This window comes from Crinia signifera, chromosome 19 (genome assembly GCF_055691185.1).
Source record: "Crinia signifera chromosome 19, ASM5569118v1, whole genome shotgun sequence".
NCBI lineage: Eukaryota > Metazoa > Chordata > Amphibia > Anura > Myobatrachidae > Crinia > Crinia signifera.
Window position 1 is genome coordinate 11,487,968 of NC_139226.1, and position 15,318 is coordinate 11,503,285.

At 44.7% G+C, this 15,318-nt stretch overlaps 1 protein-coding gene across 1 annotated transcript; it reads right to left on the reverse strand.

Moving 5' to 3' along the window:
* Window positions 1-1,482: 1,482 nt before the first annotated feature.
* Window positions 1,483-12,055, reverse strand: LOC146042111 (FXYD domain-containing ion transport regulator 3-like). The gene is made up of 7 exons (XM_083162035.1): window positions 11,935-12,055; window positions 9,735-9,773; window positions 8,176-8,196; window positions 7,139-7,213; window positions 6,233-6,269; window positions 2,292-2,332; window positions 1,483-1,654 (listed from the first exon to the last, which is right to left on the reverse strand). The coding sequence occupies exons 1-7, from the start codon at window positions 11,972-11,974 to the stop codon at window positions 1,635-1,637; spliced, it is 273 nt and encodes a 90-aa protein (XP_083018161.1). The 5' UTR covers window positions 11,975-12,055; the 3' UTR covers window positions 1,483-1,634.
* Between the last annotated feature and the right edge of the window lie 3,263 nt (window positions 12,056-15,318).

The following is a 15,318-nucleotide window of genomic DNA, read 5'->3' on the forward strand; positions in this document are numbered from 1 at the left end:
CGGCTATGATACGTTTTCAGCGTAGCCCAACGGCTGCCTAGCGTACTTAGCGTAATGACTCCGCAGCAGCCCGGCTCTGTCCCCGGCATTCATGGCTCTGTCCCCGGCAAGCCTAGCGAGTGCCTCACACTGGGTCTTATTCTAGTTCATTCTGACAAAATCCTTTTTAGATGGACAAAACCATGTGCATTGCAGGGGGGGCAGATGTAACATGTGCAGAGAGAATTAGATTTGGGTGGGGTTTTATTTCTAAGTGAGATCTATATTGCAGTGTAAAAATAAAGCAGCCAGTATTTACCCTGCACAGAAACAAAATAACTAAAATCTAATTCTCTCTGCACATGTTACATCTGCCCCCCTGCAGTGCACATGGTGAAGGATTTTGTCAGAAAGAGTTAACTAGAATAAGGCCCACAGTGCCAGTAACCGCCAGGTCCCCTGCGCTGGCGGACGCCGGCGGAGAGGCGCTCCATCTGTCCGAGGTGCAGGTGCGGGCGGCAACCCTGCCCGTGTCCGTTTCAGGGAGAGCCTCCTTTTCAACCCCCCACTATCCACGCCATCTCGAAGTGTGGCGAGCCCCTGCGAGGGAACGAGTTACGCGTCTCCCAGACCTGTTCATACCCCCACTATCCACTTTGGCGTGGAGTTAATTTTATAAAGTGTGACGAGGGGACACTCATTACTTTACATGTGTTCCGCTCGCCTTGCTGCGCTCACCACACTTTATAAAATAGATTCCATGCGGACGTGGATAGTGGGGGTATGAACAGGTTGGGTAGACGCGTAAAGGCTGCGCTCGCCACGCTTCGGGCTGGTGTGGATAGTGGGGGTGTTTCAGGAACACATCTGACAGGGCGCTGACTACGCTGGACGCGGGAACACTACGCTACGTCTGACAGGGACGCTGACTACGCTGGACGCGGGAACACTACGCTACGTCTGACAGGGACGCTGACTACGCTGGACGTGGGAACACACTACTTCTGAATGACTACGCTAACCGTGCAAACACTACGCTGATTCTGACAGGGACGCTACGCTAAGTACGAAACGGGCGCCACGCTATTACACAAGTGACAACATTTATTTAAACTTGAAAAAAAAAAAATCCCAAATTGCTCAAATACAACATCTAAACTGTTGAGGATCTATGATTTTTGTCAATATACAAACTCTGCAGAACATGTGTTACCTAGAAGACTGCAAGCCAGTTTTGCAGATTGAATTATGTTCTGCTGAACTACAAAGATCAGAAAAGTTCTAACTTCTTTCGCAGATGCCAAAATAGTTTTACTATATTATCTATCACACTAATTAATAGGCCACCCTCTACCATGCAGCTATGTAGCAGGTTCACCAGAAGGGCACATACCTAAAAAAATTTGATGAGCCTCAAAAAGATTTAAAGAAACTTTTCTGCAAGGAGCCAAGTTACAGCAGCGTGAGCAGGCCTTCATTCCGACAAAGACGGGAATCACACAGTGAGAAAACAAAACCATTTTATTTGTATTAGTAGCCAAAATATTTCTAAAGAAAACAGTTTACATTAAAAAAAAAGTGGGTGAGAGGTCCGACAGGCGAAGCGCATTGTTACAGAATGAAACTTCAAGTCCTTTTGGGAGAGATGCAGGCGTTCAGCAGTGACTGGCGCTCCCTGTAACAGATGCACAGCGATAAGACACAAGAAGCACAAAGATACCAAGAAGTCAACACAATTTATTGCAGTGAAAATTTGTGTCCGGCAACAAGAACTCACTATTCCAGTTAATGGAGGTCAGGAATGTTGCTCAACAGGGCATAAAGTGGTCATGCAGAGGCGGGGAAACTCATTTCTCTATGCCACCCAATTATTCCCCCCACCCCCCCCATTAGGCAGAGACAGGGCCTTTGGTAGGGGTTTTGGCATCTCCCTGCAAACTAGAATGCTATTCTGTGAGAATTACTGTGTAGGGCCAAAATGGAGGTTAAAATGTTCTACCTCACTATTAGAGGTAGTTCTACCCCGTTCCCCTTCACTTTAACCCCTGTTGCTCAAGAATGTCAAATACAGATTTGTTGATGGGCGAGATGCAGGGTTGACAGTTTACACCCCCCACCCCCCCCCCAAAAAAAAAAATCCTATTGCACTATGGGGAAACTCTAGCGACACTGGAAAATGATTCATTCAGTTATCAATTGAAGGATGGGCCTGAAAGCATTTGATTTTGCCATTAGACATAGGTGCCCATTATTTGGGCAGACAAGGACCTAGGATTAGCCGTACCAGCCCAGGACTCTGGGCAACGTCTTACCTGGAGCGATAAGATGTTGGCTTTGTGCACGGTTTCTTTGCCTGCAAAGAAAAGGTAGAAAATATTAACCCAGATGCAGGTGGCAACGTCATACAGCTGTATTATAGGGTATCTGGAAATAGTAGACATTGACACAGTCGTCCCTTAAATTCACACCCCCTTTCCATCACTTAAATGTCCATACCTCCTTCCAACCACAGAAGAAGCCTATAGGAAGAATCTTGGACATTACCATTTTTGTTTAGGCTGCTATTTGCGAGTTAAAATTGTTCAGTGTCCTGCAACCACAGCCACATTGTGTTGTAAGCAGAGAGGCTTTGGAATGGCAGTCAGAGCTCTGTGTACTGTATAATCCTCCCCATTCCCCCTGACCCCCCTCAGCAATCACAGGACATGCTAAAGAGCTCTTAGTCTGTGTTTGGTCATACTGGCTATACCTGGCAGCCATATTTGACAGCACTCCAGAGCTATTTTGAAAACGGCCTAATTGGGACATGGGAAAATCTTACGGCAATCACAGACTTTCTTGAATTGGGAATGTTAATAGCATTAAGATGAACTTTCTCCTGAGGGTTTTATATATATATTTTTTTTTTACAGACTACCTATCACTATACCAGCTTCATTTTTAAGGACTTAAGATGCCCATACACTAGTTAAATTTATCTTCAGATCTGGCTGGTTGGAACAAAAACATGGTTATGGATGAGTGACAGTTTGTCAGTTTTCCAGCATTTCCAAGCAAATGGTCAACTGTCTCATCCATAACCATGTTTTTGTTCCAACCAGCCAGATCTGAAGATAAATCTGCGTGTCTATGGCCACCTTTACAGTAAAGACACTGGTATGTGGTTTCATTTGGTACAGTAGGTTTCCCCCACAACATCCTCCCCATCGAACTACAGGTGGACTGCGGAATGTTCCAGAGACTCTCAAGGATCATCGCGATGGGGAATTATGCCCCTTCGGGTACCCTAACCCTTTTGAAGCTTGGTATAAGGAAAAGGTTTTTTTTTTTGTCCATGCACAAGTGTTCACTGTGATAACTCAAGAGAATGAGTGTGAATTAATGTAAAGTTCCACAACGAAAAAGTATACGTCATGTATGTGGAGGTGCTCCCTGGAGAGTGATTTAATGTAGCATAAAGAAGGCAGAAAAAGACTCTTTTGGGGGGAACTTGTATTTGATATGATTCTTATTTTAAAAATTACCTTTTATTTGTTATTAATTAAAATATATGAGCCAATTACTACCACACAAACGTTTACACATACAAAACATAAAACATCCAGAGTCTTGCCTGGGTGAGTATATCTCCCTAGGTAGGGCAAGAAAACGTTCGAAAAAGAGCAAAAAGAAGATCAATGACCCCTCTTGCCACCACAATTAGTCTAGGGCAGTTGGGCTTGCTCTTTCTGATGAAAGTACAGCAAAATATTTCCTTATATATTCCTCGGATGTTTAAATGACAACACTTGGATCTATCTGCTGGTGTCCAATCCTATTGAGGAGAATTTCTAAGGCAGTAAACATTTATAAGATTTCCAATATTTAATGGGTTGGTTTTTTTATTATTTTTTGTTAGAGATACTCGGATAGCTTGTTTATCTTTAATTCAATTAAGCACAAATACACCCTGCTTTGAGTACCAGAGAATCACAGTGGTTAGCACATGGTATAAGTTTTTTTTTAATTAATAAACAGTAATTTGAACATAGAGAAAAAGAAATTGGAGCAAATGAATAGAAGAAAAAGAGGAATCTCCCTTTCAGTCTGTAGCTACTGCTGCTGCTTGCTGAGTAATGCACCGGTGCCAATATAGCAAGTGCTTTCAGACTTGATACGCCCACTTAAGGAATTAGTGGGCTTCTGCTGTTGGGGCCCAATATGTGGAGCCACTTGGTTAACCTAGGGTCCTTGCAAATGAGCTACGCACACAAGAACTCCAATGAGAGAGCCCAGAAATTTAGATGCAAGATATGTGGGCGATCCCTCTTCCTAGCCCTAGATGCTGCTGTTTACCCATTTTCCTGTGGCATTGGTGGGAAAATGAGCGATCCCAGGCAGGAGGTGAACACTCAGAAATATTAGGACTTAGTTGTAGTTTCAATAGTTGTTTTTAGAATGAAGAAAGAGGGAAATTTGGGAATATTTACCATGTACTAAAAATTGTGAAAAAAGTATAATCCTATACCAATCATGTAGCGCTCAAGTGCACCCGATATCTAGATATTTGTTAGTGTATTTATTTGTTAGTGTATTTAATTAGAAATACAGCATCACTTGCACCCACTGTTCAAGATGGTAATTCAAAGGTTTTATTAGGGCTGCTTGACCGTTGTGGCTAATTAGCACTCAACCAGACAACACAATCATATAAACCACATGTCTCAAGAGCTGTTTGTAGCTATTCTAACGATATTACAGACTTAATGTTTCTCAAGCCATGTATCTTATGCAGCCCAGTGGCGTAACTATAGCACTGCAGCCCCCGCAGTCGCGGGGGGGGGGGGCGCTATAGTAATCCCCCCGCCCCCCCATCCCCCGCAGGCTTACCTGTCCGCGCGTCCCAGCTCCCCTCCTGGCTTCAATCATTGCTACGGCGACAGACCACGATAAAATGGCCGCCCCATAAAGCAGACTGTTCTCTGAAACAGTCTGCGGTACGGGGGGTGGCCATTTTATCGTGGTCCGTCTGCATAGAATGAATTGCAGCCAGGAGGGGAGCCGGGACGCGCGGACAGGTAAGCATGCGGCAATGGGGGGGGCACGGGAGGCGCGTGCGGACGGGGAGGGGGGGCGCCCCAAACAAAGCTACGCCGCTGATGCAGCCGGTTTACAATTGGCTAGGTAACAATTTTATAGAACATGTATACAAGATCCGATATATATCTCTACATATCAAGGTCTATCCGGCATTGGCTGGGTAGCATAATATTATAGAACATGCATATAAAATCCGATATGTAACAGAGTCTATCCGGCACTTAATAGTGAGGGCTTAGCCTAATTAGCCAGATAGTACAGTATTACAAACCATATATCTCTCAGACTGTTTTTCTCAAATTCGGCTAATTTGCAATTGACAAGATAACACAATAATATAATTCATGCGTGTGAAATCCAATGTGTATCAGCAGAGCACAATTTCTATAGCTTTTAGAGACAAAATCGTCACAAGATATGTCTGTAAGGTACAGTGTCCCTAGCTCTATCCCTATCCAGGGGGGAAGCATGAAAGCATATATTGCCAATGTGTATAAGCAGAGCACAATTTCTATGGTTTATAGAGACAAAGACGTCACAAGATATATCTGCAAGGTACGACCCTTTTGAAGCTTATTGTACCCTTAAAATTCCTAGCTCTCATGCCATCTCTAATACAAAAAAAAACATAATTATTTGGTGGGTATGCTCCAGCCTGTCCCCCTTGCAAAAGATATTGTAGGTAAAGGAGTTCCTGAACAGTCTGCGTTTAGGATCCTGAATACATTATTTCGTGGCCCATCTCAATATACAATAAAATCACTCTTCCGACCAGAGGCTGCTCCAGAGGTTGGGCTGCAGTGTAGCGCAGTCCAAAATTCAACTGCCAGTGAGTCAGTTTGGAATGGCAGTCGGTGTGACTGTTCGAGTCACTCTCTCCTCCCCCCCCCCCCCCCCACAATGATTTGGTCCAGTAATATCAATAGTCTCTAAAGTATCAACACTTTCTCCAGTGGATGCCTGACTACCCCCTTCATTGTCATTTCTATCTATCTTGAAGCTCTCTCCTTTATTGTGTGTAAATCATTTGTAATGCATTGTCATTTTAATGTTTATTGACATGTTAATAGCAGTCTTGCTTCTCTATGTAAAGTCATAACAAAAATCTGGAATTGCCATGTTTACTTTAAAGGCACAAAGAAACAAAGAGGCAAAAAGGACACTTCGCACTTACTCGTTCTTCTGGTTGAATTTACATCTGCATTTTCCACCTGCAATTAAAAAAATATATGGATCAAGCTCTGGAACACACACACCGCTCTGGAGCTTTAACCCCATAGACATCATCTTCTATAAATAGAATTGCCTCTAGAATGCCATTGGCTCCCACCTCCAGAGAAGGATGTGAATGACGTGTGGCGCTGTCCCATCCGGTGATTCGCTAATTCAAACAGCCGTGCACATGCAGGGGGGACTCCTGGGTCATAAACGATGCATTCCATTCCACATGCAATTCGGGACGGGATGTGTAGCATGTAGTATGAGATGCAGGATAGGTGGTCCCCGTACAGCCGATAGCGGTATGATCCTTTGGCTAAGTGCATTATGGCCCTGAACCACCACTTTCATACTCCGTTCGATGGGAGTGGTTAATGTGGCCCTTAGTTTCCTAGGGGGCCCGTAGTGCTCTAGCTAACCCTGTCTAATTAGGTCAAAACTGCAGGAGAAAACAGCGGCTAAATAATATGTAGAGATGTCTATGTCGACACCATATGTCAACATACATATAGTAGACATAGTCAAAAGTTTGACATGGCTATGGCATATTTATAATGGGTGCACACACTACACCAACTGGTCTCCTTCGGACGGAAATCACCAGGAAAATGTCCGCCATGCCATTTTTACAGAGATTAGAGTATGCGCATTAGACCCTGAACCCTCCGGTGCAGCGCTGTGTTGCCAGCAGAGAGGCGGGGCAGGGACTGAGGTGGCGGCACACACAGTATTTGCAAAATGCACTTTCTGGCTGTAATTTTTTTTCAATTCCATTTGGTCTGCGTGGAGTCATACTTTAAGGTTTCATCACCTGAATACATTGCGGATACAGGACGTTTATAATTGGTTCAGGGCTACTCACTCAGTAAGATGATGATCCCCATGGCGCACAGGACTCCGGCAACAACAAGCCCGGCCACCTTAAGAGAATGGTAATCTAAACAGAAAATACAGTGTTACAGCCCGGTTACACCGTGTGACGCGGCTCTAGAACAGGGAAGTCCACCTTCAGGCAATTTTATCTTCAAGGCAAAACTTGTATTCAATATACAGGCAACAGATTCATGTCGGACTATCGTTCTGGATTGCAAGAATAAATTACACACAGAGTGTGTATGGGCCCGTTCTATACACAAACAGAAGCTGGCTTAACATTGTAAATTAGCTTATGCCGATGTTTCACGGTATGTCGGCACTCAGCAAATATCACCATCTGTCCTGGTGCACTCCAAGCAAAAATAATGACTTAGTCCAATGTAAGGAGGCACTCAGAAAAAATACCCTAGGCATTAGGGATTAATAAAGCTGTATTAAGCACCAAGCACTTTCGTGGCCAAAGCCTCATCCTCAGGGTACAGCAAATGGTTGAGTATTTTTTCTGAGTGACTCCTTACATTTCAATATGCGCCTGGCTCCCCCTCCCCCGTTTTGGGTGCAGCACCGCAGAGTCAGGGAACGGAACTGAAGTGCTGAGAGCGGACACTGGATGGACAGCGGTGGCCAAGGCCGCTGATTGGCTAAGAGAGAGCACACTCTCAGCCAGATGGCTATCGTTTGAATTTTCAAACAGTGTCCGCTCTCAGCACTTCAGTTCCCGGACACTTTGGACGTCGCACCCACAGCACCCTTCAGTTCCAGCCGCCACCGCACCTGGGTGTTGGCACTTCACGCTGCCCAGGTACGGGTTACCACCTCGCCTCCCCCTGCCTGTATCTGTCCCAGCCACCTCCGGGGGGGGGCATCATTTGTCGTTACGCTACTGTTCCTACTGTGCGACTAGTTACCAGTAGGGCGGCAGCAGTCTTCTGCTCTTTGTGAGACATTTACAGTAGAAGTTCTAGGTCACCTATACACAGACTTTGCAGCCATATATTAAGCATGTTAAGAGCAGATACGTACCGTAGACAAACGGATTGTGCGCTAAAAAGATGGAAAAAAATATACGTTAAACTCATAAAAATAAATGAGGTAATAATAATAATAATAATAATAATAATAATAATAATAATAATAATAATAATAATAATAATAATAATAATGTCCAGAAAGTGCCGTTCTACTGACGGAGGAGCACGGAAAGCTGCCCATACCTACAGGCCAACCACAGCTGTACTTGTCTGAACAAAACAAATATGGACATTTAGCCAACGAAGCCAATCCAGCAGAAGTGCGAGGAGCAGTACACAGAGGTGGTTCAGCAGTACACAGAAGTGGTTCAGCAGTACACAGAAGTGGTTCAGCAGTACACAGAAGTGGTTCAGGGATTTGTTGAAGACTGGTATACAAAATCTTTCTCTAATAGGCAAAACCATGCTGCACTGCAGGTGAGGCAGATGCAACATGTGCAGAGAGTTAAGGTGCCCATACACTTTCACCAGATCCAGCCGAGAAATCGGCCCAAATCATATGTGTTTGACACCTCAGGTGCAGGTTCAAGCTGTCAGATCGGACCCATCAGCGGCACATCGCAGGTGCTTTTTAGCACCCACTGTGGGAAATTTACTAAAGGAAATTTGTAAAAAAGAGGTGTATTTGTATCCAGAAATACACTTATTTTTGACATTTACTATCCCGAAAATACGGAAATTCGTATTGATAGCACATCAATAAGAATTGCCATATTTTCGGGATAGTAAATGTCCAAAATAAGTGTATTTCTGGATACAAATACACCTATTTTTTACAAATTTCCTTTAGTAAATTTCCCCCACTATATGTTGGTCTAATCCATAGGTGTGTGACAGAGGCGAAGCACCGTTGTCGCACAACTATGTGCAGCAGCGGGGTCTGGGCAGCGGTGGTTGGGAAGCAGGGTCCGTGTGGTGGCTGGGAACTAAGTACCGTTATTTGCCAGGCGGCGGCACAGGAAGCGCTGCTGAATTTGAAACACTGGCTGGATGCTGATTGGCTGAGATTCAACCAATCAGCATCCGGACAGTCTTTTCAAATTCAGCAGCACTTCACACGCCGCCACCCGGCAAATACAGCTACTTTGTTCCCAGCCGCCAGAGGGACCCCGCTGCCCACCCCTTACAGCGCCACAGGGATATATATTGCATGCGATTTATTGCAGGTTTAATTTGGCACATCAAGTGCAAAATCATAAGCAGCCTACCGGGGAGCTCCTGGGGGGGGGGTTCTCAAGGGCAAACTGGTCCGACTTGTCCTTAGAACAAGTCGGACTAGTGTATGGCGGCCTTTAGATTTGAGAGTTTCTGGCTGCTTTATTCCTATACTGCAATCTTGATTTCAGTTTAAACAACCCCCGTCCCAAATCCAACTCTCTCTGCACCGGTTACATTTGCCCCACCTGCAGCGCAGCATGGTTTTGCACATTAGAGATTTACCATCCACGGTGAATCAGGCCCAATGAGAGATAATGCTCTCAACATAATGTGGTCATTGGAAGGAACAGGCCCACATCTAGGATATATAGCGGTAGAACCTTAGACACTGACCTTCTGGTGCTCCTTTGTCTGCGCTGAGAAACGAAGCAGCTGTAATGACATAAGAAGAGATCAGTCACAGGTAGAACGGAGGCTGAACATACGGGTCAGGTGTAAGAGTAGGACTCGCGTTTTATTATATTGGATTAGATTTGATGGACCTAAAAAGGAGACTTTACAAGTTGGTGGGAAGACAATTAAGTGCTGGAAACGCATCGGAATGAACACAAATTTCATGGTCACAGTTTACGAATCTGGGGATTATTTAGTGGTGGGTTACTCAGGATCTATCGCCTCCTAATTATTACGTGAGGGCTGGACTATGCCATTTTATCAAGGGCATAACTACCATGGGTGCAAGGGGTGTAGCGGCTATGGGGCCCAGAGCTGAAGGGGGCCCATCTTTACTGTCTAAGTAACATACTTTACATAAATGTTTCACCCGCAGTTGCTAAATAGGGGACCCTTACAAACTTTTGCTATGGGGCCTACGGATATCTAGTTACACCCCTGCGTTTTATTGAATAGCAGTGGACGTGAAATCCGTAGCCTTGTGACAAACCCCACTCTCCGTAAGATTCCCCCCTTAGGAAAATGATCCATTTACTCAGGAAAAACTGACCGGATTGAAACATTAAGGAGGAGAGGAATCAGAAACAAATCCATTATGAGGAATCCACTTCAGCGGGTCGACACACCAAAAGGTCGACATACGTTTTTCATAATTTTTCTACTTACTCAAACTTTAAGGCATCCACGTGAACAGTTAAGTGTGCCAGGCACAGGATTAGCGCACAGATGAACCATGCCCGAAGCATGGGGAATGCATCATAGAATGGGGAACTGGTTCACTTATACGATGTTCATGTAGACATCTGCCGACAGACTTAAAACATTCATGTTGACCTTTTCCCATGTCCACATTTTGGCTGTGTCAACCTAATGATCCACACCAAATAAACTAAGGATAAAATAGGTTTGGGGTACCTAAGGGTAAACATAAAAAGAAGGGGGGGGGGGGGGGCGGCAGAGTAGGATGGCCCAAGATTTTATTATCTGCTGTCAAATTGGGAGTGTTTGTACACATGGGTGGATGCGCAAGAACGGGGGTTGGGTTATAAATGTCCAGAAACTGATATACTGTATACCCCTTTCACATTGCAAATGCCAGGTCCCCCCAACTTAGGTGACATGCATTGGCTCGACCACCGATTTGGACACAGGTCCACCCCGGGAGCAACCTCGCATTTGCGATGTTTAGCCCCGACACTGGCCCAGCAATAAGCCGGGTCGCTGATGTCAGAAAGAGGGCGGAGCAGCAGAATGGGGGCAGGGGAGTAGTCAGTGCCTGGAGCTGACACTGCCTCCTCCCTATAGTGTGAACGGGACCCTGGTCGCTCAGACTGGGTTACCTGTACCTCTGTTCACACCGCACAGCAACCTGGGATTAACCCTTCTTTTAACATCGTTTGGAATCCCGGGTTACTGGACCCGGGTAATTTCAAAAGGCCCTTTCACAGCGCAAGTCGTCCCAGCAAACAACCCGGTTCAGATCCGCATTATTTGTGCGATGTGAAAAGGTTAGCAATGATCTAATACACCCAAATGACATCTAGCATCAAATTCAAAAATAGGTCAGTAGTAATACCTGTAAATAGTTTATAGACTGCAACAAAGATTTAGATAAGGTGCTGGGCAACACCGGCCCTCCAGATGTTGATGAACTACACATCCCAGCATGCCTTGCATCAGTTTCAGCAGGACCACATAGCAAAACTAATGCAAAGCATCCTGGGATATGTAGTTCACTAACATCTGGAGGGCCGGTGTTACCCAGCCCTGATTTAGATGGACTATGCAGATGTACTAAGCCTTGAAAGTGATCAAGTTGGTCATTTTTCAGACACAGCCTGTGACATGGCAGTTAGGAGCCGATTGGCTTGTACTTTATCTCTGTCCACTTTATCCCTTCAAGGCTTAGTACATCTGGCCTTCATCTGTGCTCCCTTCATTTCTAAAATATGAATTTAAAATTGACAGAAGCAAAAAAACATCTAATTTAACTAATAAATAAAATTAAAATTAATAAAAGTATTAACAACATAAAGAAGAAGAAACACAAGAGATAAAACAACTTCTGCAGGCGACAGATACAAAGGAGGAATTTCTGCACCGAGTAAAAACAAACACATTGATAATTGCGCCCACTTACATGCCAGCATCAGGAACGCGGTGACAATGAGGTCCTGCATCCTGATCTGTGACGCTGCCAGCCTGCCGAGAACAAGAGCGGAGGGGAAACAGATGAACCTTGTTATATAAGACTGTCATTATTCAGCGCAGCTACACAATGTACAGGAGCCGACGTAGGTGCGGAGTATGAGCACCTTCACAGTCCTCCAACAGCAACACAACCAGTGCCAGACTTTATGTAGGCCAGTATCGGTACCCGCACTGGCTTCCGGGTGCCCATTGTGGGCCACATTCTGCTTTCCTGCAGCTGCTACCTGGGCATTTCTTGCTGGGAACCGGGCAGGGGCAGCTACAAAACTGACTGGGGGTGAAGCTGGAGAGAAAATCTATGCTGTACGGCAGGCATGTCCAAACTATGGCCCTCCAGCTGTTGTGAAACTACAAGTCCCATCATGCCTTGCCATAGTTTTGCTATTAGGAAATGTTAAAACTATGGCAAGGCATGCTGGGATGTGTAGTTTCACAACAGCTGTAGGGCCACAGTTTGGACATGCCTGCTGTACGGGTACCAAATTCAGACAGGTCTCCTGCACCTGGTATGGTATACGGGCGTTGGGTCGACATGCATCGGGTAGACACCTGAAATAGGTTGACATGCCTAATGTCGACACAAGAATTAGGTCAACAATCAAAAGGTCGACATGGGATTTTTACCTTTTTTTTTGAGCCGACAGGCGGTATTTAATTCCCTACCATCCACCAGGGCGTGGAGGGAGAATAGAATAGTGCCTGGAGCATGGCGAGTGCAGCAAGCTACGCAGTGCATCGATACGGTGTCAATGTCGACATTCAGGACAACCTTGCATCTATGTCAACTTTGAGCAGTTTGACCTATTTCAGGTGTTGACCCCTGGTATGGGGTAGGTGCCAATAATGGTGATGCCGACCACTGAAGAGGCGCAATCACTCGGAATCCGATTGGTCAACAGTCAGTACCATATTTGTTGACAGACAAGCCGGCAAACAAACTCTGCTGTCAGTGCAGCGGCGCTGTCCTTAATCCCCCTCATCTGCGATAGAGCCCATCTACTCAAGGGCTCCCTCCCAAGAGCCAGGAGGTGCAGGGGGACATGGAGATTTGGGACACAAACCTACTATTTGCAGCACCGTACATCCAAGGAAGATCAGGACTGCTCCCCCCTAAACTAATACCCCTTTCAGACCAAAAATGAGATTACCGGGTGAAGCAGTTGTGCCCGGTAATTTAGTGAATAACACGGGTCCTTTTTCTGTGTGAAAGGGCACACCTGGGTCGTAATCCCATGTCTCTGACCCTGGTCAATTCTGGGGTCGGAGACACGGGATTTACGACCCGTGTGTGCCCTTTCACACAGAAGAAATGCTGTGTTATTCAGCAAATTACTGGGTAGAAATTTTCAATACAGTAATTTGTACTTCTGTGTGAAGGGGGGGGGGGGTGTCAGGCTGCTCTCTGCAAAATGACCCGGCATTTGAAATGCCGTGCATTTGCCGGGATTTTCAGACTTTTCTGTCTGAAAGTGGTATAAAAAAAAGATACGGACGGTAACTATGCAAATAATCTCTGTGAAGTACTTTCACCCAAAAGAACATACATTGCCTAACTTAGGCTATACATAAGAATACGGCTATGCTGATTTCTCTCAATGAAATTATACATTGTTTTGTTTTATGTAATAACTATTCATTTTCTTTTTTTTTATTGGTATGGGTGTATAATAAAATGTATACTTTTTGTTAAAATTGGTCTTGCGCTCTCTTCCCAAGAAAATCTATAACAATAAAACAATGGGAACAAGATAAATTGGATCATAAAAAGCTGCTAAAATATCACAGCGTACAGTCCACATTACTACCTGATTCACAGATATACGCCATCAATGTTTGCGGCAATATGTGCATGTGCTGCAATGGTCATGCGACAGTGGCGAATTACTGTGCTATGCGTTTTTGACTGTAAATGGTTCTATACAATTTTCCTGCCATAATGCGTTGCAATGTGTATTTTGACGCGTGCGATGCACCCATGTTTGTACTGTTAATTTTCAGATGTAGTCTAAAAAGTATGTGCTGCACGTACTTTTTTGGACATACAATATCGGGCTCCCGGGAATGCGTGTCGCATCGCACCACAAATGCCCATAAACACACCACGATTATTGTACATAAAATGCGCTTTGTACTTAAAAAAAAAAAAAACGCATTTGATAATCGGTGCGTGTATGGTCACCTTAACAGCAAACATGCAGGTGTATTACCACCAATGGTGAGGAGAGTTGTAGCCTGCAATATAATACACAGATGTCATGGCTCAGACGTCCAATCAAAGGCCTCAGATTATTCAAGGACCTGCGACCGCATGCAAACGTCTAATCATTGGGCGTCTCAATACACATCGCGGCTGTTCCAACATTATAGTAGATTCTCGCTCGGCCGTTGTGTACAGATTGGCAGCTGCCTTTGCCTATATTTCTGGGGAGGTCCCCAATAAATTGATACTTCATTAGTAGGATTGTATTCTGAGCACCTCTCCTAAAGGTGACCATACACGTTACAATTATTGTATACAATATCGCATCTCATCCGATCTCGGTTTTGCGATGAGATCAGATGAGATCTAGTACAAAAAGTATGTGCAGCACATACTTTTTGTACTAGATCTCATCGCAAAACCGAAGCAATGAGATGTGATATTGTATACAATAATCGTAACGTGTATGGGCACCTTAAGACTACGGATGACTTTCAGCAAGGCAGAGGGAGTGTGCTCACCCCCCCTATGCAAACGGTCATTCAGGTTTAGTAGCATTCCAAAAAGAACTTAAGAAAATAAAAAAATCCACGTGCGGGGTTCTAGCTACAGACAGATCCACATGATAACATCACATATAAGGGACAGCATGAAAGCGAGGACAGATCTGACATATCAGGCGCTCCTTCACCTTATGTGACATCACAGAACCAGTTTGTTTTGCTCCTGGGGAGTCGAAGCTGCCAAACGAGATACTAAACAGCATCAGCTCGTTCCCCAGTATAAGCGCCACACTGAATATCCATGTTTGAGTAAACCTGGACTGTAATGGCAGAGATTGGAAACCTTTGGTCTGAAAGATACAGGGCATAGAACATACATTCACTGTGGGAGTTCCATGATGAATAGAGGTCTGGCTTGACGTTGAGAACATGTGGCGGGATACCGTATTCGTAGTCCATGATCAATAGTTATCGATGACATTGGCATATGAAATGCATCAGCCGGAACAATTTAACAAGCTGCAGTCTTTATACTTGTTTATCAATGAGTTTGAGCCATTTAAAACTCATTGTATATGATAAATGGTGCTCCAACCAATCAGCTCCTGAC

Coding starts and splice junctions, on each gene's coding strand:
- LOC146042111 (XM_083162035.1), bottom strand. CDS start 11,974: ATGCAGGACCTCATTGTCACCGCGTTCCTGATGCTGGCAT. Junction 9,774..11,934: donor CGCGTTCCTGATGCTGGCAT/GTAAGTGGGCGC, acceptor ATGTCATTACAG/CTGCTTCGTTTCTCAGCGCA. Junction 1,655..2,291: donor CCAACATCTTATCGCTCCAG/GTAAGACGTTGC, acceptor CATCTGTTACAG/GGAGCGCCAGTCACTGCTGA.